The sequence below is a fragment of the Crocuta crocuta genome, unplaced genomic scaffold, assembly GCF_008692635.1.
Source record: "Crocuta crocuta isolate KB4526 unplaced genomic scaffold, BGI_CrCroc_1.0 scaffold153, whole genome shotgun sequence".
NCBI classification, from domain to species: Eukaryota; Metazoa; Chordata; class Mammalia; order Carnivora; family Hyaenidae; genus Crocuta; species Crocuta crocuta.
The window spans coordinates 815,671-841,879 of NW_027529525.1; the positions used below are offsets into that span (position 1 = coordinate 815,671).

General features: G+C 36.1%; 2 protein-coding genes across 12 annotated transcripts in view; one reads left to right on the forward strand and one right to left on the reverse strand.

The window, feature by feature from the left end:
* KCNH7 (potassium voltage-gated channel subfamily H member 7) overlaps positions 1-6,037 on the forward strand; it is a 479,156-nt gene extending 473,119 nt beyond the window's left edge. The window contains exons 15-16 of the mRNA XM_077760989.1: positions 3,955-4,147; positions 5,771-6,037. Of these exons, the coding sequence (XP_077617115.1) occupies positions 3,955-4,147; positions 5,771-6,037 (460 nt within the window). The remainder of the gene's footprint in view (positions 1-3,954; positions 4,148-5,770) is intronic.
* An 8,517-nt stretch (positions 6,038-14,554) lies between these two features.
* Positions 14,555-26,209, reverse strand: part of GCA (grancalcin) — a 42,383-nt gene continuing 30,728 nt past the window's right edge. For 9 of the 11 annotated variants that reach the window (XM_077760984.1, XM_077760982.1, XM_077760981.1 and 6 more), the window contains 2 exons: positions 22,018-22,131; positions 18,265-20,571 (listed from right to left, as the gene is read on the reverse strand). In XM_077760984.1, the coding sequence (XP_077617110.1) occupies positions 20,474-20,571; positions 22,018-22,131 (212 nt within the window). In that variant the 3' untranslated portion in view covers positions 18,265-20,473. Of the gene's footprint in view, positions 17,540-18,174; positions 18,234-18,264; positions 20,572-22,017; positions 22,132-26,209 lie in introns of those variants that run through there. The other 2 variants (XM_077760985.1, XM_077760987.1) reach the window with 1 other exon arrangement.

Below are 26,209 nucleotides of genomic sequence, written 5' to 3' on the forward strand. Positions count from 1 at the left end.
CCTTTTCTGCTTTAATGACCATTAAGCTATATGTAGGGTTAAAGGTTTACACCAGAAGGATTCTTACATATTTATATATTATATCTACAGATATACATATTTAGGGCAAGAGCATTTGACCCTAAAACAGGGCTTCTCAGACTTTAAGGTGAATTGGAATTGCCTGGGGATCTTGTTAAGATGCAGATTCTAAGTCCCATAGGTCTAGAATTCCATTCTAACAAGCTCCCAGCTTTGACCACGCTACAGGTAGGGAGGCCCTAGAGCATGTAAAAGCTTTGAATAATGATTTCATGTCTTACAGATCATCCAGAGCAATTTACGTGTGTGCCGTTATATGGCATAGAGCCTGTGCTTCACCTAGTGTTACACTTATTGATGCATTTCCTTCTTTTTTCCTTGCTATGTGGTCAGCTCCTTTCAGCACCATAGGTCAGATTCTACATATATCATCATCAAGTTCTCCCCCCATCTTCCTGCCCAACACCGTGCCTGGTGTATTGAGGATCTTTAAATAAGTAAATGAATGCATTTACTTTACACGGCTGAATAGCTATGTTGATGTAGGAGAAGAAAAAAATATTTTTCCCTCTACCCTTTGAAGTTCTTGGCTGAGACCCCTGTGATTAAAGACAGATTAACAAGAGAAAACAAATAAGTTTATGGAACACATTTCCTCATATATACATGGGAGATATACAGAGGAAAATGAGTAACTCCCCAAGGTTGCTTAGAGTCCAGGATTACACACCATCTTGATAAAGGAAAGGGTAGGGGGATGTAGGCCTCTTAGAGGAGAGTAAATGATTTTTAGGAAAGGAAAACGGATACTTAGAAGAGGTAGAAGATATGATAGTTTGTGACAAAATTTGTCTGAGGGTGGTGTCAACTTCCAGTCTCCTCTCTTGTGACAAGAGCCAATGTTCTCTTGCTGACGAAACACCAGGGGAGGAAATTTATCACAAGTGAGTTCCTTTTGGAGGCTCTGCTTTCAGGAAGATGAGGGAAGTTGAGAGAAAGCCTCTGTCTGCATTTGATGTTTCTCATGTGCCTACCACTCACATAATCAATATGCCACAATGGCATGTTTTGGTATCCTTCATTGACAAAGAAAAAAAGTTTTAAAACTGGGTTATAGACTGGGTGGTTTATAAACAACAGAGATTTATTTCTCACAGTACAGGAGACTGGGAAGTCCAAGATCAAAGTACCAGCAGATTCGGTGTCTGGTGAGGCTGGTTTTCTGATTCATAGATGACTGTCTTCTCAGGGTGTGCTCTTATGGTGAAAGGTAGAAGGACAGAAGCTCTCTGGAGTCTCTTTTATAAGGACACTAATCCCACTCATGAGAGTGCCATCCTTATGACCTAATCACCTCCCAAATACCCTACCTCCTAATACCATCACGTTGGGGGTTAAGATTTTAACATATGAATTTTGGGTATATAAACATTTGAGCCATTGCACTGAACTACTCAAAATATCAGATAACCAGATAATAAAACAAAACTAAGTATTCAAAATTACTGCAGGAAGAGAGACTGCTATCTTGACAGAATCTAATCTCTGAAGGGGAAGTAAGAAGCAGGATATTTATAGGACTTTGGAATCTGGGCCCTTCGAGGTTGGGAACTAATTGGAATTGGGCTAAGTTCATGCTGTTATAGTTCAGGACTGAGGGACACAGTGAGGTGAAGATCTTCAAGCAAATGCAAACAAATTAAATCTGTTTGATAAGCAAGTCATTTGTTTAGATGAGCAGACGGTTGTCTCCAGTGAGTTGGTGTATAGAAATTTCCTGAAGAAGTGACGTTTTTTATTTATATTCAGTCTTATTTTTTCCAGGCAAGTTTTCTCAGAACAAACAACAAAGTCATGTTGACAGAAGTGATCCACACAGTCTCAGTTCTCACCCTGCACCTGCTACTTCGGATGCACAGGGAGCTCTTACACGCACGAGTCCCACTTACAGTAGCACCTTGCCATTATTGAAGCCCCACCTTCCAACAGATTTCTCCCTCATGGAGACTATTCAGATAGAATGATATTAAGACCACGTTTCTCAGAGACCATTGCTGTTTGATAAAGGTTTCATGGGAACCTCAAAAACATTATCATTTTTTATTCTCTATTGCATTTTGAATCCCATTTGTTGAAAGTTTTATTCCACCCCCACCTCCAAGTCCGTTTAAAGTCAGTGGAATAAATACTGTGTAAGCTACTCACTAAATGTTAAAGGCTATTAATGATGGGATACGTCTGCACAGAAATATTTATGATGAAGTCTGAATGTAGAATTTTCTTTGGGGGTGCAGAGGAGGAAGAAATGAATTCTGAATGAGTCAAATAAGGAAGGAGTTTTGGGTGCGGATAAAATTTGAACCGCAGCTTGAGAAATGAAAGGGAAAATTGATCTAGGACAACAAAATAATGAGTCTGCTCCAGTTAGTTGGCACCATAAAGAAATAGATCAGACCCATAGGTAACAAGTAGATAAATAAACTGGTCCATAACTCATTTTTTTCCTCATTTCAGTGTGTGGTTTTGACATTTGTGAGCTACAATCATGTATAATTTATAGCTTTTGGTTTGGAACACAGGAAGCTATACAGCTAAGTATACCAAGTATAGAAAACTTGTAAGAATGATGTTATTATGATTCTCTGAAGGAAGATCTATAGTGGCAGGATTAAGAAGTAAAAAGAAAAAAAATAACATTTTCTTAAACCAGAGGCTAAGGTCTCTCCACTTCAAATGTCAAAATACAGCATATATATAATTGGGCAAAATTAGTTCTATGATTTTAAAATTTAAGATTTACCATCTCTTTGCATCTTTCATTCAGAGACAAAATAGCACAAATAAGAGTTAAAGTTTTCTAAAGAAGCATGCGGTCCAAATTTTCTGTTCTTATGCCCACAAACTTTCCTTTTTTAAAGTGCTGTTAACACATGCAAAAAAAGGAAATTAGTCCTATTGTATTTTGCTATTTTCCTTTGAATTTTAATTTAAAATGAGAATGAAATTAACAGGCCAGTTGGATCCTTGTGAGCTTTGGGGAAAAAAAAACATCACAGTGGCATCTTGCAATCCAGATGGGTCATAGAAGCAAGTGAACTTGTACATTTGGTCTGTTTCTTAAATGCCAAAGTCCTGGAATTGTAGATGGGAAAGGAATTTAGCATCTAACAACAATTTAACAATAAAGAATACAATGGGAGTGTCTGGTAGCTTGGTTGATTAAGTGTCGGACTTCAGCTCAGGTCATGATCTCACAGTCCAGGAGTTTGAGCCCCACATAGGGCTCTGTGCTGACAGCTTGAAGCCTGGAGCCTGCTTTGGATTCTATGTCTCCCTTTCTCTCTGCCCCTTGCTTACTCACACTTTTTTCTTTCTGTCTGTCTGTCTCTCTCTCAAAAATAAACTAAAAAAAAATGTTTTTTTAAAAATGCAATGAATAACATGCAATACTGTGAATAGGAGAGAAGCAAAATAAAGGTAAACTTGAAACACATAAGAAATTACACGATTGTTGCAGCTATGAAAGAAATGTGCTGTCAAATCCATATTTAAAGAGTAAACAATAGTTCTCAAGAAACTGAGCAAAGCCTGATTTTAAAAAAAAAGCAAAGAAAATTTTCATTAAAAATAGATTCTCGATATGTTTTACATTTGAAATCAATAAAGGTTGGTAAAAATGTAGTCTCTTTCAATTCAACTGCTTTTCCATGAAGATCTTATTAAAGAAGCAGGATAGCAAGGGTGTTTATCAGAACTAGTGGAACACAGAAAGTGAGCATCAGCCAGGAGAAAATCTCCATGCTCCCTCTCCTGTCCTTCTTGTTTAAAGCAGGGCCATTATTCTGTTTGTTGGTGGTGCTGAAATTTTTTCAAATGCTTGGCAATCCTGGACTCTTTTAGGACTGTCTTCCCCCCCTTGTGTCTGTCCTGCAGACTTGAATCCCAAATGACCGCTGACATCCAGACCATCTTACAGTTGCTGCAGAAACAAACCACGGTGGTTCCGCCCGCCTACAGTATGGTAACTGCCGGAGCCGAGTATCAGAGACCGGTCATCCGCCTGATGAGAACCAGCCATCCAGCTGCATCCATCAAGACTGACCGAAGTTTCAGTCCTTCCTCACAAGTAAGTACCGATGCTGTACAAAAAGTATCTCGCTAGGTGTGTTTCTGGGAAGCATGTGAGTCAGAGGTGCTATGGGAAAATAAGGGTCTCATCCCCATCTGTTTTTGTTCCATTAAATTTCTGGGCCTAGCCCCTGGAACTTGAATTTAAACCAGCTCCCTGCTAATTGTTATGTTCATTTCAAGTTTGAGAACAGTGGACCTCAATGATTTTAAAACCCTAGCAATTTTTTTTCCTAAGAAAAGTTCTTTTCGAGATTCAATCTGCTCAAGTTTATAGATGGTAGAGATTTGAAAGCTGTAGCCCTGGGTCCCAAAAGCACTTCAAAGAATGGTCTGTAATTTACTGTGGTGACAAGAGACACTCTTGGGAAGGACGGAAGGAAGGAAGGGGAGGAGAAAGAGCTGTCCAAAGAGGATCTGAGGTTCCAGTGAGATCACACTAGTAATCTCATTTGTGCCTCATCGCCAGAGATCTCTATAAACTTTTCTCATCTCCATGATAGTAAGAGGAGTAATGTGAAAGTGTCCTATATCTTGCCTTTGAAGACGTCTAAGGTCTTTTTTAAAATAAAAATAAAAAATGTTTATTTATTTTGAGAGGGAGAGAGAGGGAAGGGCAGAGAGCGAGAGCAAGAGCGAGAGAGCACGCGCGCGCGCGAGAATCCCAAGCAGGCTCCCCACTGTCAGCAAAGAGCCCCACTCAGGGTGTGATCTCACAAACTGTGAGATCATGACCAGAGTTGCCAGCAAGAGTTGGATGCTTAACCGACTGAGCCACCCAGATGCCCCTGAAGACCTCTAAGGCCTTTTGACTTATGTTAATATGAAAGGTATAACTCCCTTAGAATTCTGCTTGGGAAATTATTCTTAATTACTTAAGCCCAATAGCCAAAGTGACCAGAAGGAAGGTGGGCCCAAGAGCAGATTTACAGAACAGTCTTGTAAAACTTTTTTAGAAGTTTGGAAATTTAGTGCAAAATGTTACAGGAAATGAAACTATGTTAATAACAGGGAATGATGTGCAGAAGGAAAACAATGAAATCTTTCTGAAATATGAAAGTAGAAATTTATTTATCCTTAGCTAGTTCTGAATGTCTCATATCTTGCCAAATCGTGTACTTTGTTCTTTGTTTTCAGTGGATTTAAGTAATATTTTCTAACCAAGGATGGGTGATTTTCCTTCGTTTTTGTTTTGCTTTGTTTTGTTTCTCTCCTCCTTACACAGTCTAATCAACCAAATGACCCACATTTTGGATCCTGGTTTTACCTTGAATTTTGAATTAAAACTCATCTGGATAAAACACAATATTAAATTGTGTGTGTGTGTGTGTATGTATGTATGTATGTATCTATGTATGTATGTAGGTATCTGTCTATCTGTAGGAATCTGATCTGGCTTCAGTGCAAAATTAAAGTTCTTACAATGGTTGTTTAGGATAAACTAATGCCCAACCTCCAATGCTTTGATCCATCTTTGGGAGGGAAAGTTTGGTTAGTACCACTAATCAAATATAGATTAATGGGGAAATAAAATGTACTTAGATTTCGTGAGTGTAATTTTAGAAGTCTGTCCAAATGAATGATAAAAAAAAAAAAACATATTTTCTTGTCTTTCTCTCAGTGTCCTGAATTTCTAGACCTTGAAAAATCTAAACTTAAATCCAAAGAATCCCTCTCAAGTGGGGTGCATCTGAACACAGCTTCAGAAGACAACTTGACTTCACTTTTAAAACAAGACAGTGATCTCTCTTTAGAGCTTCACCCGCGGCAAAGAAAAACTTACCTTCATCCAATTAGGCATCCTTCTTTGACAGATTCATCCCTAAGCACTGTAGGAATCTTGGGTCTTCATAGGCATGTTTCTGATCCTGGTCTTCCAGGGAAATAATCATTTTGTACTATTTACTCCACATACAATGTAAGTGCTTTTAATGGCTGTTTTCTTTTTTTGTATTTAAATCCTCTCTACTTGACTCAGGGTCTCACAAAGTACCATTATATGCAAAAGTACTGTATATTTTCCTAAATTGAAGCTTGTAAGGTAAAATTGAGCAATTAGGATGTAAATATATATATGAACTCTTTTGTTCCAAATGTTAAAACTGCCAGCATCTCAAGGCATCTTATTTTATTTTTATTTTTTTTAAATCATGTGCATGTTAGGAAACTCCAATTTCTCTTGCATGGAGACTCCTACTTACTACTTTTACTAAACCAGTACTTTGTTATGAAAATGCCTTCCAAGCAAGTGAGAAACCAAGGGATAACATTGTTCATGGAAGCAAATCAGATGATCCTAAACTCATGGAAGTTCCAGGGGTAGAAAGGGAACTTGAGTCACTCTGAGAACAGATACCCTTCTGTTCTGAGAGGTTTATCATTAATTACATTCATTTCACCACACTGAAAAAAAATAGTTTTAGAGTTCTAAATCTTTGACCATGTTGGGTGTCATCTCCAAATACATGAATATAGGCCAGCTTTAATGAGGACAAAAAGGACTTTCTACTTAAAATTCTGTCTCTAAGTGCATTTACAAACTACCTAAAATATCTCTCACTGGCACATTTCCTTGAATATTTAGAAACAAGTAGAAACAAGGTTTTGTTTTTTTTTGGTTTTTTTTGAGGAGGGGGAAGGGAGTCTTCTCAAGAACTGACAAGGTGTGACTGACACAAACGAATATCCACAGCTTTCCTGATTCATATATTAGGGCAATCCTGAATTGGATCGAAAGAGTGGACACACATAGTTCTTTTTTAAAAATGTGCAACTCCGTGGATTTGTATGGCAAAACTAGCTCCCATTTAAGAATATTTTGTTCCATGGTTTTCGATTTAATACCAGCTGTGGAAAAACAATGTACTTGTACCTGCCTGTAAAGGATATGAACACACCAGCAGTAAAATTTGTTTTGTTCAGTGACTCAAACACATATGCTAATCAAAGATTAAATGAAAATGTATTCTGTATGGATTGGGCTGAATTTGGACCCCAGAATATCAGAACATACAACGGAATATATTTTAGTATCTTCAACTGTTAGACTTTTTTGGAGGGAGAACGGTATGCTTCTCATAAAATCAGGAGACAGAGAATACTGCAAGTTAAGATTCTGATTTGTCCCTTATTAGTTAAATTTTATTTTTCAATTCCTTTGAGTATAATTTTAAACTTATTATGGCCTGATCTATTATACCCTTTCCTTCTGAACAAAAGCTTGAAATTTTTTTGCAAGTTTCTTCATTCTTGAATAGTTCTTACACTCAGATATATTTTTAAAGAAATATTATATCTGTGCACATTATTAAATGGATTTGTTTCCATCTCTCCAAGATAGAAATGTGATCTATTGACTTACTTTTACCTTTGACATGATTGGTTTCAAATCCAAGCAATTCCTTTAAATTTACAAAGCTATTGCACTATTTAAAGTGTGATTAAAGTGACCTTAAGTTGCCCTTTATATATTTTTAATGGTCACATGTGTGGGAGGCAGTCTGTAGGCATGAACATACTCTTAGCCCTGAAAAATATTTGAAAAAAGAAAAAATAAGAGGTCAAGCATATATGGCAAAATGACTAGTCAATTCAATAAAAAACAGAACAAGTTTAACCAGCTTCCCAAACCGCTTGGTGTGATGCAGATACAAACTTAGGGACTAAGTCATGTTTTCCTTCCTACATCCAAAAACATTTATGGGTGCCTAGCTGGGGGAGGGAAATGGCTAACTTTGATTTGGAGGACTATTTAAGGATTTTATACACATATTTAGGCACATTTTTGCAGCTGCAACACATTGCCAGCCTAAACTCCAGGGAAATTCAGAATGAATTCACCAGAGACTGTCATTTATAGGGAGTGAGGCTTTGGCAGGTAAGGAATTTAGATCTGATTGATTAGTGGATGCTTCCGCTGCAACATTTGGTGGGACATGCATAAAATCCAGCCTTCCCCATAAAGCCTCTATATACTTCTTTATAAAAACTGAGTATGAAAAAAATAAATAAAAACTGTGCATGGAAGAATGGAAAGATGGAGGAGAGTCTACAAGCATCCAGTGTTTCAATCCTAGCATAAGACAAATGATCTTCCTCTTAATTCCTTGACATAAAAGAATTGCTTGATATTAAAATCTAAGTCTCAGACAATTGGACAGGGTTAAGAAGGTCCCCTCTTATAGGATATTAGCTTAACCAGAGCCTGAACAATTTAAAGGTGGTTAGTGAGACAGGATGTCAGAGACTCTGTAGTTAAAATTACTTAGAGATGACCAAAGCAATTATCTTAATTTACAAAATCCATCCTTATTCCAGCCAAAGATCCAGTGCCTAAAATCACCGGTCATGTTTGCTGTGGCCAACAGTCTGACCCCTCCGTGTGGGGATCCTGCTGAGAGGCAGGGTAGACTGCCCCAGCCAGTCATGGGAGTAGAGCATTGCTCTCCTTCTAGGTAATTCGAAGCACTAATAGAACTCCTTAGGCTTTCCACCTAAAAATCATGTGACCTGGTTCCCAGGCCTAAATAAAATTCCATCTAAAATCTGAAGTTTATCTGAGTGAGATGTTTTCTGGCTGTTATTAACTGCTGGGCAGAGGGCTGGAAGTATCATTTTACCTTAGAGCGGAGTCCCATATTCTAATTAGCTGATAAGGAAAACTAGGAAATGAAAAATGTTGAAGCAATGTTCTTGCAGGATTTTTAAATTAAAAATCATTGCTTCACCAGACAGGGGCAAATGTGAGACAGCCACCTTTTCTTAAGTCCATGGTAGTGGATTGGTCATCAGAGATGAATTTTCCCACTCTTCCAGTCGGAAGATATGGAAACCACATCAGGGCCTAGCGGCATTTGGTGTGAGACTGAATATGTGCATTTGACTGTTGAGTATAGGTCCCTTTGGAGATTTAACTTTACCAGTTCCAAAAATGCCTAAAAGGACAACATCCTTAACCAGATATTATTTAAAAACCCCTCATATATTACCAAAGGATAAAATTTATTACCTCATCGGCATACCTAAAACAATCACTCTAACAGGAAAACCTTTCCTTTGAAGGCTTTTCATGATTTAAAAAAAAAAAAAGGAATGTGGGAGATCTAGTTGTTAAGAATGAATCGCAACACTAATTTAGAACATAGTAGTCTTTAAGTTGCTTATCCCTGGTTTAAACCAAAAGCAGATCACTGTATCTGAGTAGATTCTTTACTACATTCAAAATTTTTATAAATTACAAAAAAATTCAGATCTTGATACATTTCTAATCCTATTTTTGCATGATAGATAAATGTGTCTATCATATAAGTTCAGAGGCACTTGGAAAACAAGATGATGATGTCCTCATGTGTAAGCATAGAATTAGCAGTAGTAAAACACCTAAGGATCCTGTTAGAAATGGATATTCTTAGGCTCCACCCAGACCTACGGACTCAGAAACTCTGGAGGCGGAACCCAGCAGTCGTCTTTTAACAAGCCCTCTTCTTTATGATCTCGATAAATACAAGAACTTCGAGAATCACTGACGTAGAGCATGGGCTCTGCAGTCAGACCAACATGGTCTCAGGAGGAGTTCTCTCATGAATAGCTGTGTGACCCTCACCAATTTAATTAGCCTGAGTCATTTTCCTCAATTTGTAAAGATGAGATAATGGCACCTGCCTCAACGAAGCTTGAGGAAGAAATGAGATAGCATATAGTAAAGTGCCTGGCACACAGTAGGTACCCCTCAAATGCTAGATTCTTTGATTCTCATCCAGGACCATGATATTAAAAACAATCAGGAAAACAAATAATTTTCCACAATAAAGCTTTTCTGTAATGTGCTGTGCCTCCAGCTAAAGTCATTAACAAGACTGACAGTTTTGATCCAGAAAACCCAAGGGTACCTATTGTTTTCTCTAATTGAATTTTGCACTATCAGGTTTTTAGTTTTAAAGAATACTTACTATTTATAATGATAGCAAGAGTATGAATGTCATTGTTACAAACCTGTCTTCTCTGAATCAGTGCCCAGGTAGGTCACTCCTAAAAAGTGGTCTGTAAAGACTGGCTCACTGGGGAAGCCCCTCTTTAGATCCACGATATAGTCCCCAGGTGGATATTTGAAACTGCATTTTGCAAATACAGTTTTGAAAGAAAATACACTTTCTATTTTTTCAGAAAGTAGAATTTATATTTGTAGTGGTTCTTTGCAGGCACCTAGGCCCTCACCACCAGGCACAGATACAGACAGACTGCCCAAGTCTAGTGTGGAATGCTAGAAAAGGCAGGAGACTCAGTAAACCTGAATGAAAATCCTACTGTCTCCACTTTTCAGACAAACCCTCAGTGAGCCCCAGTAGCCAACATTATAAAGTCAGTATCTTAAATATCTTGAGGAGTGTTAGGGAGCCTCTGAAGGATGCATATGGAAGTGCTTTGTAAACCACAAAGCACTGTGTAACTATAAGCTCCTTATATTGACTCGTGCATCATCACAAATACTGTGTCATTATGGTGGCAGTGCTGTAGGACAACCTAGGTCTTCTGAAAACCTTCCATGGGCCTTCCCCCTACCCAACACTGACAGTATTCCCACTCTGACAAAAATCTATCCAGTGATTCTCACATGGCTCTCAAAGATCCATTTACTCAGAATAGAAGTCCACCAGTTTTAGGGAAGCTATCCCCTGCTATAGCATCCCCGTATTTGTCAAAAATTATCTCTGTCCAACATCCACAGAATTATATATTTGCATTGTGATTGTTTTCTAGGTATGCGATAGCTTCCCCTCTACCCTCACTTCTTAAGTGATCTCATTCAAGGCTGCTGTCTCTGCATTCCACTTAACTTACAACAAAGTGATGTTAATATTTTAAAAACTAAAAGGATGTTTTAAAATGCTTTGTCAAGTATTAGCTATTGTGACTGATCCGTGCCCAACCTTGGAATAATTAATTACATGTTCTGTAGTACAAATACACTTTGCTCTAAGAGTATACAATACAGAAAAGAAAATTCACAGAAGACATGAATTATTAATAATTGACAGCATGAAAAGAAATTATCACAAGGCTTATTTATATAAACTATTAAGCGGAGGTTGAGAGAAATAACTAACAAGAAGTTTTTTAAAACTATTACATTATCACTATGAATAGGATAAAACATCTGTAGGAATGCAATGTTAAGAACACAGAACCATACGATCAACTGACCGATTTCACTGTTTTAGCAATCATAATCAAACTTTTAAATGAGTAGCAAGTATTAGGGAAATGCTCCCAATAAAATATTTTTATTGTGAGAAGTGGCAAAATTAACATGATTATTCTTGAAAAGCTAATGTCAAAGGTTAGTTGAATTCCTAACTTGTCGTCATGAAATCATGACACTTGGGACTTTCATTAATTAATTTATACTTTGAGAGATACAAAATAATTTGGTACAACTATGGTTTTAAAGCACTCTATGTTTATTTAACCTTCATTTTTGGTACTTTCCCTGGTATGTATCATAATCACACCTGTTAGCACTTAAATCATATACTTTTTGTGCTGACATTCTATTAAGTATTTTGAGCATAAGAAAATTCCATACCATTTCAGCATCCTCATTTATTTAGGAGTAAAATTTAAGGATTGGCATCTCATATTTACCTCCTCCACAGTCTCTTCAGATGATTCAATGTTATAATAACATTGAAATTATATGGCACCCTTTTTCCAAATACTAAAAATATAAAAACACCAAGAAATTCCTAGTTTTCACCTCCTGGGCACCTATTGATTTTAATTAGACACATTACTCTTTTCAGCTGAAATTTGCTTTCTATGATTTTGATAGAAAACTATATTATCAGAATGTCTGCCAGTTAAATAATACATTTCAAAAAATAATGTATGTAATCATTTGAAAATGTCAGTCATCTGATATAAAGAAGTTCACTCACATTGGTTAAGTAGTAAGTACCTTGGAATGCTTTAAATGTAATGAAACAATCTACCAAAACACATACTTTTTCCTAGTCTTTATGCACATAATGTAGCATGAAATCATGATGCTTTTGAAATACTCTGTGCAGAAATATTTATTTTTTAGCAAATATTTTCTTCAAAGATCGGTATGTGGTATTGACAGTGTAATCTACTTGCACAACTAGTTTTGCAATAATCTACAAATAACTGTAAATAAGGAAAATGTAAATTTCATGTAAAAATGGTTGCAGATTTTTGGTAGCTAAAAGTGTACAAGTTGTATTGAAAATATAGTATATATACATAATTTAAGAACGAAGCATATAATTTCTGATCTATTTATACATGAAAATTCAAGAATTTGTAAAAGAAATTATTTTGGGGAAAAAGAAAGTAAATCTCATTAGCTAGCTTTTATTAGAGAAGCCAACTATTTCCAACATTTTACTAGATATAGTGCTAGATATAGGCATGGTGGTGCTGATGTATTTCATGAAGTCACATAATTGCAACAGTGCTACTACAGTTTTACGGAGTTCACTGGGACACCAGTAAACTGGACTGAGTGGTAAAAGCATTACATCTGAAATTAAAGAAACATAAAAACATTTCACTTATTATTAACTGTGAAGAACACAGCGGTAATTTACTAAAACATTTACTGTTTCATTACTTACAATTTCTGATAACTAAGCAGGCTTCAAATTACATGGGACACAAATTTTTGTATAATGAATGGATGATTCATTTACTTTCATCAAGAATGAGAATATCCAGGTAACATTATTTTCATTTGCCTATGTTTCATATATCCTAATTCCTCCCTTAGGACCGTTCATCTGTTATTTAAGAAAAAGAATCTATCTTCAGAGAAATCTTTTCAGTCAAATTAGTTGGTCATAATGTGGCATTTTCTAAGCGAAGGATTATTTACTCTGTTTCGTGGTTTAGACTCTCCACCATTCATTTTTTTGGCTTAAGAAGCCAAGAGAACACTTCACTATTTAATAAATGAAAAACCAAATTGAATATAGATTAGCAGAAAGCAACATATCGGTATCTTTAAGTGAGGCTGATTAGAAAATGAGAATCAAAGTATGAATAAGCTAATTATTTAAAAACTTAAAATCTCTTGCCATCAGAGAGCTCTGGGGGTGATCCATTTAGATAGCTTTGGGAAATTAAATACGCATCCAAGACTTTGGGTAATCTGAAAATGTTCTGATATGGCCTATAATTTTCAAAAGAATATGGATCTTTATTTAGTATGTTTCTGGAACATTCATACCTGGTCAGGTTATCTTTTGAAATTTCAGTAATCATAGCAATATAAATGTGATTAAATACAGCCAGCTAAAATGCAAATGACTGCATGTATCTGTAAAGTACCTATTTATATTTTCATGCTTAAGGGAAAAGGTTGGGATACAGCCCACCCCACCTCCCCGCCCCCATCCAGTGTATCCGGAGAAGGTACTAATTCCTGGCATATTTGTCTCTGAATATAGCTATTAAATGATGTAGCCCAAATTCTCATTTCCTGTAAGCTTTCCAAATCGCCACCATCTCTGATGTTGTGGAAGGGGCACAGCTGGAAATGTAAGTAGCACATAGGCAAGGACCCTCCTCACCCCCTGTCTGGTGCATCATAGTAATCTGAGAGTGCTGCCAATGTCTACTTACTCTACATTCAGATTTACAGAAGCACACCTGAAGTTTTGAATGCTCACACAATAATACACAAAGCTGAACATAGCCAAGCTGCCTGGGTAAAAGGAATGCGAAGCACTATCAGGCTCTCTTCTTTGATGCCAGTAAACTAAGTTTTTAAAAGAAGCAGAAAAAGACATGGCAAGAAACAAAAGCACAGATTTCCCAGCATCCAAATAATGAGCTGATAGTAAGCCAGATAGAAATTTTTAATAAGTGTCCTAATGTTTCGCTGGAAAGTAGCTCTGTGCTCAGTATTCTAAATTACAGGAAATATTTAACTTAATATATGGGCATATATGATGTTATAACCTTATTCTATACTACAAAGTACCTAAACAGTATTTGCTTAAAATCTTCTCTGCATTCATCACTATAACAGAAGTTTTAAATATTTGTTTTTAATTTGTGTCATCTAATTGTATTATAAAGTCTAGACATTCTCTTAGATGATATCTTAGCATTGTACATTTACTTCAAAGTGCTTATAAGATCAAAAAGAGGTGTTTTTTTTTTAATACAAGTTTCAAAGTAATAAAATACCCATGGTTGCATTTTAAAGTTTAAGAGAAAAGGAAAAATGCTAACCTGAAATAAGTCTTGGATTTTTATTCACTAGATATAATTACCAGATGTTCACTAACTTATTCCTATTAATTTCCCAGAAAACTGCTACAAATTCGAGAAAACATATCATCTATGAGTTTGTCTGTCAAAAGGACAAAAGAAAAGCACATTTCTGACAAATCGTATTTATTTAGTTTGTCCAGTTTAGTAATGCCGTACGAGTACAAATGAACTTGATTTGTATATTTTCCTTAAAGAAAGAATTACAAATTGATTTTTTGTCATTTTTTAAACTGCACAGACTTTGAACTTCATTAATAAATTCTAGTTTCTTCCAGGGTGAATACCTTTTCTGGAAATAAATATATCATTTGACACTTTTAAATTACTTTTTGTTTGTGAATGCATGCTTAAATAGATCAAATGAGCACAGTCCTTGAAATTACATTTAAAGTGGACCAAATTAAGATTTCAATAGTACTGATTTCCCCTTGGTATAATTTAAAAGGTGTAAACTGCCACTCAAAATAGAAGTGCAATACCTGACACTGAACCATTTGGCAGTTTTTTAGGCGTAGGTGAATTCCTGCACTGTTATTTGAACTGAAGCATCTCATATATGTTAACAGATTTTGTATGATACAAAACTTTACAGCAAGCTATTTGAATGTTTATTAAAAAATTCTCAAAATGACATGGAAACATGTTTACTGTATAAATAAAAGTACTTAGATGTTAAGAGTGTACATTATTCAATAATTTACTCTTTACAAGAAAACTGGGTGTGAGTTAACCAGTGCAAACTACCAGACTGTATTCATATTCCCGGCTTTGTTCCTCATAGGACTATTTAATTTTGACCTTAGTCATGGATGTCTGTTTACATCAATTAGCTTTAGAGCATCAAAAAGTGAGTTTTGCATTTGGATATAAAAAATCCGTGTAAAATATTCTCTGTGCCTAATGTTTTATAAGATTATCTAGTTAATGGACAGTGCAAAAGAACTGTCTGACAATTAAGTTGGACTGGTATAGAAAATTAATTCTGCTAGAGAAAGGAGTTCTGTGATCAAAAATATCTGGAACAAATGAAGTCAAACAGAAGTAACCAGGATTTTATGTACCTCAGGCTTTATCAAGCTCCCTGAAAAGGGTGAGAATTTCCCAAATATGTTTGGTCACTGGAACTCCTTCACAGACTGACTATGACCAAAATTCATAGGAACACCTTTGGAAGAGGATGAGTCAGAGAATCATATGGAGAGTTTGAATACAAAGTGTCATTTGGCAGCAACTTAGATGAATAGTATCATGTCATTTTTAAAGCTTTTAGCCTCAACCATTAGTCTACAAGTAAGAAAAATTATAACTGACCTCAGACTGGTACAGCAGCTGGATTACCTGTAAGCTAGATGTTAAGATCCCAGGCTGCTGAGTCATATTATCACCCTTATTCAATATGAATGATCTAAGAGTGTGTTTACACTAGTTTTTTCCTACAACACTTCTAATTAGAATACTGTGTTTTATTTTATGGCTCAGTTAACATTATCACATTATCACATTATCAAATACATGTTCATGGAAGAAAAATTAGCAGCCAGAGGACAAAAGTATATGGATTATTTATTCACACGTTTATACTGCTGACCAAATGAATCTGACAGCTAATTATATAAAATTATAACGTCAAAATGACTATTCGATACTTCCTTTTTAGGACTGTTGAAAGTAAATGTGCATTTAAAATTCTGTAACTTTACGAAACGTTTTTTTCCAAGATGCTACTCCATCGTTTAAGAAATCCAGAATTGTATAAAATTCATAGTTAATTTGGTCACCAGTCATACTAAAATTATGTCAATGCGTATGCACACTTTAAGCTGGAAGACATTCAGTTAAGGTGTAAGAAAAACATGCTTTTTTAAATCTTCATGAAGAAAGACTTAAGAGTGCTTGCAAGGAAAGGGGCTGGACTAACTACAACAGCTTATACTAGGGATCTTAAATACTAAGGATGTGAGGACCACTTAGCATTTTCCAAGAGGATGCCACTCAGAAACAGGCTGTGGTGCCTGCTTTGGTCAGTACCCACCAAGTTACACACCCGCGCTCAACGACTCTCTGGTTTAGCAATGCCAAACCCTGCAGCAAATGTTGTCAAGGAAGGCAAACTTACAGTTCCTGGACAGTTAAACAAATCAGTAGATTACCTGATTTTTTTTAACTTTGTAAACAGTTGGCATTATATATGGAACCATTTAGTTTAACAGAATACACTGAAATGTTGACATTTCATTACAAATATGTCTCCTCCAGAAAGTCTAGATTTATAAGGAAGATGCCATTTTAAGCCCTGTAGGTCGTCTCTAATGAAAAAAAGTGCAGAAACAAAAGGTATGTTTTGTGAAGAACTTTTTTCCACAGAAGACAGTAAAGTATATCGAAGAAAAATATACATTGAAAATAAAGGAAAAAATGCCTCTTGTAGCCTTATTTCTCTGTAGATTAATTTGCAGTCTACCTAAGGTGATGCAATATAAAATTTTAGGAACTACAATTTTCCTCTTCACAGGCAAAGACCAGTGAGTTTCCGTTATTAAATGATGCAATGAAGGAATACAGAAACCCTTCTACAAATATGGCACAAAATCCAGACTTCTCCTTCTAGTTCACCTTCCAAACTAACAACCACAAAAAATAAAATAATAAAATAATAAAATAAAGTATAATTTGTAACCTTCAGGTAAGTATACATTAGCTTTATCTAGGCTTTCATTATTTGGCTTATATAATCTATCTTGTAAATACATTCTTCTGGGCTTACAATGTTAAAAATTAAGGCTAAAAGGTATTTACATCAATTCATCATATACCAACGTCTTATGATACTATACAGATATCTGTTAAGTGATAGCTTTTCAAAAAGCAATAATATTCCAAAAACAAAAACACTTTTGTATTGCTCTGAATTATGCACTAAGGTAAAAACACATAGAAAGGGAACAGATTTAGACCAAGGCAGAAAAATGGAAAAGCCCAAAAAGCGTTAAATTCAAAGTAGTCCAGTTCATTTCTTCCAAGTAAAAAAAATCACAGTATTCTTCAGCTTTCGAATTCTAGACATTCAAATTGCCATTGTACCCTGCAAAAACTAACACATAAGCAAAATCATCAGCTGGTAACAAAAAAATGCTTTTCTGTTTTTGATTAATTACACTCCATGAAAACATTTTCACAAGAGGGGAAATTTTTAAAGTTTCCAAGCCTTGTAATTTAAACCAGTATGTATGAGTAGGAAAATGTTGCCTCTACAACTTCCTCATAACAAGAACAAAACAAAGACCCTGATGCGTTGAAATACACGTGAAATAAAATTTTTCCTATAGTTTCAATTAAAAAAACAACACCATGGAATTAGGTTAATTGCAATCATTTGAAACAGAAATGAGCAGCTTCAAAATCTATCATAGATAAAAATTTCCTCTGTCTCGAAGATTACCAAAAGTAAACTACTGTTTATAAAAATGGTAGTTTTGCCCTTAAAAGTGATTTGAAAGTAAACTGCCAAGAACATGTCATAAAATTAGAAGTACCTTTAGGCTTAATATAATGTCAATCTGATATTTATACAAACATTTAATCTTTTATTTGCACTTAGCTGATAAATTCAGAAAAAGAATATGGTCTATAAAATATATTATTCCCAGTATTGGTACCAGAGATCACTTCAATTTTTTGACAACTATGAACACATCTAGGGGACAATGTAAATACCAGAATACTTACATCATCATATACAAAATTCACAATCCCTTGTTGCAAGTGGTCTCTTCTCTTAAAGAAATCTTTACAAAAACAAAAAAAAATTATTACAATTTAAAATATACAGTTGCAAATTCTTAGTGTCCCTAGGTACTAAAAAATGACTAATTTTATTCTCAATTAAAACCAAAAAAAAGGTTTTATAGGGGTGCCTGGGTGGCAGGGTCAGTTAAGTGTCTGACTTTGGCTCAGATCAAGATCTTGTGGTTTGTTTGAGCCCCGTGTCAGGCTCTGTTCTGACAGAGCAGAGACTGAGATTCTCTCCCTCGCTCTCTCTCTCTGGCCCTCCCCTGCTTGTGTGCCCTCTCTCTCTCTCAAAATAAATAAAAATTTAAAAAAAATTAAAAATGGTTTTTAAAGTTTTTATTGAAATTACATTTGGTTAACACAGTGGAATATTAATTTCAGGTGTTCAATACAGTGTTTCAACACTTCCATACAACACCAGGCGCTCATCTCAAGTGCACTCCGTAATCCCATCACCTATTTAGCCCATCCTCCCAACCACCACCCCTCTGTTGACCATGAGTTTGTTCTCTCTATAGCTTTGTTTCTTAGTTTGCCTCTTTTCTCCCTTTGCACATGTGTTTCTTAAATTCCACATATAAGTGAAACCATATGGTATGTCTGTCTCTGACGGACTTATTTCACTTAGCTTGAAACTCTCTAGCTCCATCCATGTTGTTGCAAGTGACAAGATTTCATTCCTTTTGATAGCTGAGTAATATTCCACTGTGTATACATACCGCCTCTTCTTTATCCATTCATTAGTAGATAGATACTTGGGCTGTTTCCATTTGCTTGATAAATTTTTCTCCATCCCCTCACTTTCATTCTGCAGGTGTCCTTAGGTCTAAAATGGGTCTTTTGTAAGCAGTGTACAGATGAGTCTTATTTTTTAATCCATTTGGACAACCTATGTCTTTGGACTGGAGTGTTCAGTCCATTTGCATTCAAAACAGTTCTTGATAAATGTTATTCTGTGCCATTTTATTATCCGGTTTTGTCACGGTTTCTGGAGATTTTCTGTCATCCTTTCTTGTCTTTGTCACTTCTGGTCTCTCTGTTGCACCCAGAGTCTCCTTTAATATTCTTGCAGAGCTGGTTTAGTGGTCACTAACTCCTTTCATTTTTACTTGTCTAGAAAACTCTCCTATTCTGAATGATAACCTTGCTGGATAAAGTATTCTTAGCTGCAGATTTTTCCCAGTCAGCACTTTGAATACAGCATGCCATTTCTTTCTGGCTTGCCAAGTTTCTGTTGAGTAATCTCCAACTAGCCTTATGGGCTGTCCCTTATAATGTCCCTTATAAGTTAAGGACTTCTTTTGCCTTGCTGCTTTTAAGATTTTTTATCATTTTATTTTATAAACATTATTACAGTAGGTTTGGTGTTGGCTTGCTTTGATTGATTTTGATGGGAGTTCTCTGTGCCTCCTAGATCTGGATGTCTGGTTCCTTCCCCAGATTAGGGAAGTTTTCAGCTCTTTTTTTTTTAAATAAATTTTCTGCCCTCTTTTCTCTCTCTTCTTCTTCTAGGACTTTTATAATATGAATGTTATTATGCCTAATGAAGTCACTGTGTTCCATAAGTCTATTCTTATGTTCTATAATTCTTTGTCTCTTTTGTTCATCTTCATTTTCTATTTTGCTTTCAATATAGCTAATTTATTCCTCTGCTTCTTCCAGCCTACTGTTCACTGTGTCAAGCCTGTTTCCAATCTCATTTTTTACATTTTTCATCTCTGATTCTTTTTTCAACTCTTTTATCTCTGTGGTAAGGGTCACCCTGATGTCTTCTATTCTTTTCTCAATCCCAGTGAGTAACCTTATAATTGTTGCTTTAAATTCTCCATTAGGCATGTTACTTACATTTGTTTTGGTTAGATCTCTGGCTGTGACCTTATCTTGTTTTTTTCATTCGGGATAAATTCCTCCATCTTGACATTTTGTCTAAGTCTCTGCCTTGTCTGTGTGTTACAAAGGCCAGTTATGTCTCCTGCTCCTGAGAGTAACAGCTTTATGAAGAAGAGGTCAGTAATGTCCAGGGCCTGGTGCTTCAGGGAGTGTCTCTGGTGTGTGCTGTGTGAGTTCTGCTCTTGTTTTGGCTGCTCTATCCTTCTGTTCAGTCATCTGTAGAGGCTTTACTTACCTGCTATGGGCAATGTTCAGTCGTCAGCCAGAATGTGGCAAGTTTTAATGAGATGTGCTCTCTTCTGCTTGTTACATGAGACCAGAAGTGAGGCCGTACAGAACTCTTTGGTCAGGAAATGTGGTGGAGGCAAGGAGCTTGTGCTGGTCTTCTGGGGAGGAGCCTGCCATTCTGAGATTGAGGCACGCCTGACTGAGAAGTCAGTCCTGCTAGAGTACAGGGGTATGAAGTTTGGTATAAGCAAATCAGGCAGCCCACGTACGTGCTATGCCACTTCCCATATGTGGCTGTGTGTTCATGCTAAAGGGTAGGGGAGGGAAATGACACAGGTTGGCTCCTTTGTTCCTGGAAAGGTGTCCCCATGAATTCTGCCTCTCAGAGATGTGCAAGAAGAAAGAATATTCTCCCCACTGTGTGCACCAAGTATTCTTCAAATCTTCGCTTCCATGCTGTCTGCCCTCAGGTTGTTTGCCTGCCTTCTCTCCGAAAGTACAGTGCCCTCTGGACTCTATCCTAGCCAAGCCTGCTGACCTTTAAAAGTCCAAGCTTCAAGCCCTGCTAGTTGCAAGAAATCATGAAATTCAGCCTCTCTCATTTTCCAAGCCAATGCTCTGGGGAAACGTTCTCCTTGTGTGTTCCCATTTGTTCCTCTCTCTCCAGCCCTTGTCCGTCACTATAGCTTCCTCTTGCCTGCAGCACCCATGACCCATTTCTACCCTAAATCATGTCTCCACTCATCCTACCTTCTTCCATGTGGCCTCTTCTCTCCCTTTAGTTGTAGAGTTTCTTCTGTCAATCCTTAGGTTGGTTTATGGGACATTTAGGATGATTAGATAGCTATCTAGATGTGTTTATGGGACAAGATGAGCCTAGGGTCCTCCTACTCCACTGCCATCTTCCCTCTTTCTCTTCATAGTGAATTAAATCAAGTGATTTCATATCCAAGGCAACTGAGACATGAAAACTTTCCAAAACTGAGCTACAATAATTTTTCAGTATTCATAGTGCTAAATTTTTTTTTAAATTTTTTGTTCACAATATTGCTAAAGTTTTAAAGCCTTAAAACTCATTAAACAGTGAATAAAGGCGAAAAATACATAATCTTATAAACTCGTTGAAGAAAATGAGAGATCTTTTTCAAAGAAATAGCTACCAGGGCACCTGGGTGGCTCGGTCAGTTAAGTGTCTCACTCTTGGTTTCTGCTCAGGTCATAATCTCATGGTTTCATGAGTTCAAGTCCCACACTAGTCCCCATGCTGACAGTGTGGAGCCCAGCTGGGATTCTCGGCTCCTCTCCCCCTCATGCTGTCTCTGTCACTCTCAAAATAAATAAACTTAAAAAAATCAATAACTTTCAAAAAGAAAAAGAACAGGGGCGCCTGGGTGGCTCAGTCAGTTAAGTGTCTGACTTCGGTTCAGGTCATGATCTCACAGTTTGTGGGTTCAAGCCCCACGTCAGGCTCTATACTGACTTCCAGCTCAGAGTCTGGAGCCTGCTTCTGATTCTGTGTCTCCCTCTCTCTGACCCTCCCCTGCTCATGCGGTCTTTCTCTCTCTCTCAGAAATAAAATAAAACATTAAAAAAATAAATTAAAAAAAAAAGAACAAGAAAAATAGCTACATAACGCTGTGCCAATTTTTAAATGATTAATACCTGTCAGCGCTCGAAGCTTCACACAGCAAGCCACGTAATCATCAAAGAAGATTCTGCCTTTCTTGCTGTACCGTTTAACAATAGCAGTTAATGTCTGAGGGCTCAACCTGTAACCTAGAAAAAAGAGTTAATACATTAAAACTTTTAAAACCAAACACCCTAAGAACATCACAGCATTGCATTTTCTTTAAAAACAATCATAAAGTAAAATTCCAAAATTCATTTCATAAAAATATATACTAAAAAGAAAACACATCCATATTGAATTTTATCAAAGGCTTTATCACTAATGGTTAAGTGGTACATATATATATCTAAGTTCTAGCTCTGTAATGAAGTCATAGCTAAGAAAAAACATAATTACCGTTTTCTGTTTTTAGAATATATTTTTATTTTTAAATAATGTCTAGAATATTTTGTAAATTTTAATGCTCTAATGTTTCAATTCTGTAATTTCACAGTTATTTAAATAATATCAAGGAAAGATTATTAGTGATTTTTGCTATCATTCAAATTCTTTATCTCCTTTTTTTCTTTTTCATTGAGGAATAACTGGCATGTATAATTATGTTAGTTTCAGATGTATAATATAATGATTTCATAGTTGCATATACTGCAAAATGATCACTATAATAGGTTTAGTTAATATCTGTCATCCTATATAAACAATTTCCTTATTATGAGAACTTTTAAGATCTATTTTTAGCAACTTTCCAATATGTGCATACTTTATTGTGAAGGATGCTGACCTAGAATTATTGTCTTTATATATTACTAGATTAGTAGATTTGGACAAAAGACACTAATCTATTCAAAGAGATAAACAATAATAAATGTAGAGAAAATTCTATGTGTAGCTACAATAAAATGTAATCCAGGGAACTTGCTAAAAATAAATAAATAAAAGGTATAAATTAATATAAGTAAAATATTCAAACTAATGCAATTATATGCAAATTTATTTTTAAATTTTTTTTTTATAGTTTATTTATTTTTGAGACAGAGAGAGACAGAATATGAGCAGGGGAGGAGCAGAGAGAGAGGGAGACACAGGAACTGAAACAGGCTCCAGGCTCTGAGTTCCCAACACAGAAACCGATGCAGGGCTTGAACCCACGAACCACGAGATCATGACCTGAGCTGAAGTTGTATGCTTAACTGACTGAGCCACCCAGGTGCCCCTATGCAAACGTATTTTAAGCTTCTTAGTAGAGAAGTATGATCTGAATGTAGTAATGATAAAATTCTTATGATTTCCCATAGCATTCTCAGCAAAATAATTTGAATATTTTAACATGTATCTCAAGATCTTAAATTTGAATAATCCACAATACTTCTTTGCGGCACTCAAATGCCTATGTGAACTCTTCAGCACTTTTCTTTTTTGCATAAGGTTACAGTAACTTTTCAACATTATGTTAAATTAAGGATCAAGCTTAACCCATTAGGTATTACTGCTCTAAATGAACCATACGTGATGTGTCCAGAACTGTCCCCAAAATGACCATCTATTAAATTAAAATGTCTACTTAAAAATAAAGCAAATCACTAGCTTTACCTTCTTTAAATTGGAATTACAGATAATTTGCACTAGGTTCAGATTCTAAATTTCAAAACATTAATTTTTCTTACAAATGTATTTTGTTTAGAAATGAGTGTAAAAAAAATCACCAGGGTAAACAAAATTAGGAAAACTACTTAAAACTGCATGAACCGTAAAAACAGGTTAAATCCCATTTTATATTACCACTTTTGAAAGAAGGTAGATTGAAAGCCTCAGCTTACCAAAGATAGAATAAAAATAAAGTTACATTCTTGGGCACCTGGGTGACTCAATTGGTTAAGCATCTGAGTTCGGCTCAGGTCATGATCTCGTGGTTCATGGGTTCCAGCCCCATGTAGGGCTCTGTGCTGACAGCTAGCTCAGAGCCTGGAGCCTGTTTCAGATTCTGTATCTCCCTCTCTCTCTGACCCTACCGTGCTCACTCTGTCTCTCTCTCTCTCTCTCTCAGAAATAAATAAAACATTAAAATAAATAAATAAAGTTACATTCTTTTAAAATACTGTAAAACACAGACTTTCATTCTGAGGTATTTTAGTGTATACTGTGAATACCTACAACATAAGCAAATGAAGGAAAATTTAGAAAACATGGTTTCCACTGCTGAAAAGCTAGAGTATAATATGGAAACCAGTAATATATAGAGATAAGCCTTTGCTATCAAGTTAGAGATCTTCCCACAAATGAAAGTTATTCCATGCTCAGGGCTTGGAAAAACCAATATTGTTGAAATGTCCCTATTAGTCAAAGTAATCTACAGATTCAATGCAGCCCCTATAAAATACCAATGGCATTTTATAACAGAACTAGAACAAATTATATTAAAATTCGTATGGAACTTAAAAAGACCCAAAACAGCCAAAGTAATCCTGAGAAAGAAGAACAAAGGGGGAGGTATCACAATTTCAGATTTCAAGATAAACTATAGATCTGCAGTGATCAAAACAGTGTGGTACTGGCACAAGAGCAGACATATAGATGAAAAGAACAGAACAGAGAGCTCAGAAATAAATTAATTAGTCTATAACAAAGGAGGCAAGAATATACAATGGGGAAAAGAGTCTCCAACATGTGGTGCTGGGACAATGGTACAGCTACATGTAAAAGAATGAAACTGGACCATTTTCTTACAACATACACAAACTCAAAATGGATTAAAGGACTAAATGCAAGAACTGAAACCATAAAACTCCTAGAGGAAAACACAGGCAGTAATTTAACATTGGCTGAAGCAATACTTTTCTAGCTAGGTCTCCTGAGGCAAGGGAAACGAAAGCAAAAATAAACTACCCAGACTATACCAAAATAAAAAGCTTTCACACAGTGAAGGAAACCATGAACAAAATGAAAAGGCAACCTACTGAATGGGAGAAGATATTTGCAAACGACGTATCCTAAGTGTTAATATTACATATATAAAGAACTTATACAACTCAACACTAATAAAAACCCAAATAATCTAATTAAATATATGCAGAAGACCCAAAGAGACATTTTCCCAAAGAACACAAACAGATGGCCAACAGACACATGAAAAAAATGCTCAACAGTCTGAAACATCAGGGAAATGCAAATCAAAACCACAATGGAATATCATGATACATCTATCAGAATGACTAGAATCAAAAAGACAAGGAATAACAAGTATTGGCGAAAACGTAGAGAAGGTACCTTTCTGACTGTTGGTAGGAATGTTAATGGTGTAAGCATTGCAGCAAACAGTATCGAGGATCCTCAAAAAATCAGAAAAAGAGGGAAGCACCTGGGTGGGTAGGATGGTTAAACTTCAAACTCTTAGTTTCGGCTCAGGTCATAACCTCATGGTACGTAGGTTTGTAGACCATGGGCTTACCCCAACAGGGGAAAGGCTGCTTGGAATTCTCTTTCGCTCCCTCACTCTCTGCCCCTCCCCTTCTCTCTCTCTCTCTCTCTCTCAAAATAAATAAAGTAAAAATTAAAAATAGAAATACCATATAATTCAGTAATTCCACTAGCAGATATTTCCAAAGAAAGACACTAATTCAAAAAGATATATGCAGCCCTGTATTTATTTCAGCATTATTTACAACCAATAAATGGATAAAAAAGATGTAGTGCATATGTACAATGAAATATTACTCAGCCATAAAAAAGAATGAGATCTTACCATTTGCAATGCAACATGGATGGACCTAGAGGACACTATGTTAAGTGAGATAAGTCAGAGAAAGACAAATACCATATGATTTCACAAATATATGGAATTTTAAAAACAAAAGAAAGAAAAAAAGGACAAACAAAAAAGACCTTTAAATATAGAGAACAAACTGGTGGTTACCAGAGGGAAGAATAAGAGGTATAAACGTCCAGTTGCAAAATAATTAGGTCACCTCAGGGGCGTCTGGATGGCTGGGTCAGTCAGGAGTCCAACTTTGGCTCAGATCATGATCTCACAGTTTATGAGTTCAAGCCCTGCATCAGGCTCTGTGCTGACAGGTCAGAACCTGGAGCCTGCTTCAGATTCTGTGTTTCCCTCTCTCTCTGTCCTTCCCCTGCTTGTGCTCTGTCTCTCTCAAAAATAAACATTTAAAAAGGAGCACCTTGGTGGCTCAGTCAGTTAAGCATCCAACTTTGGCTAAGGTCATGATCTCG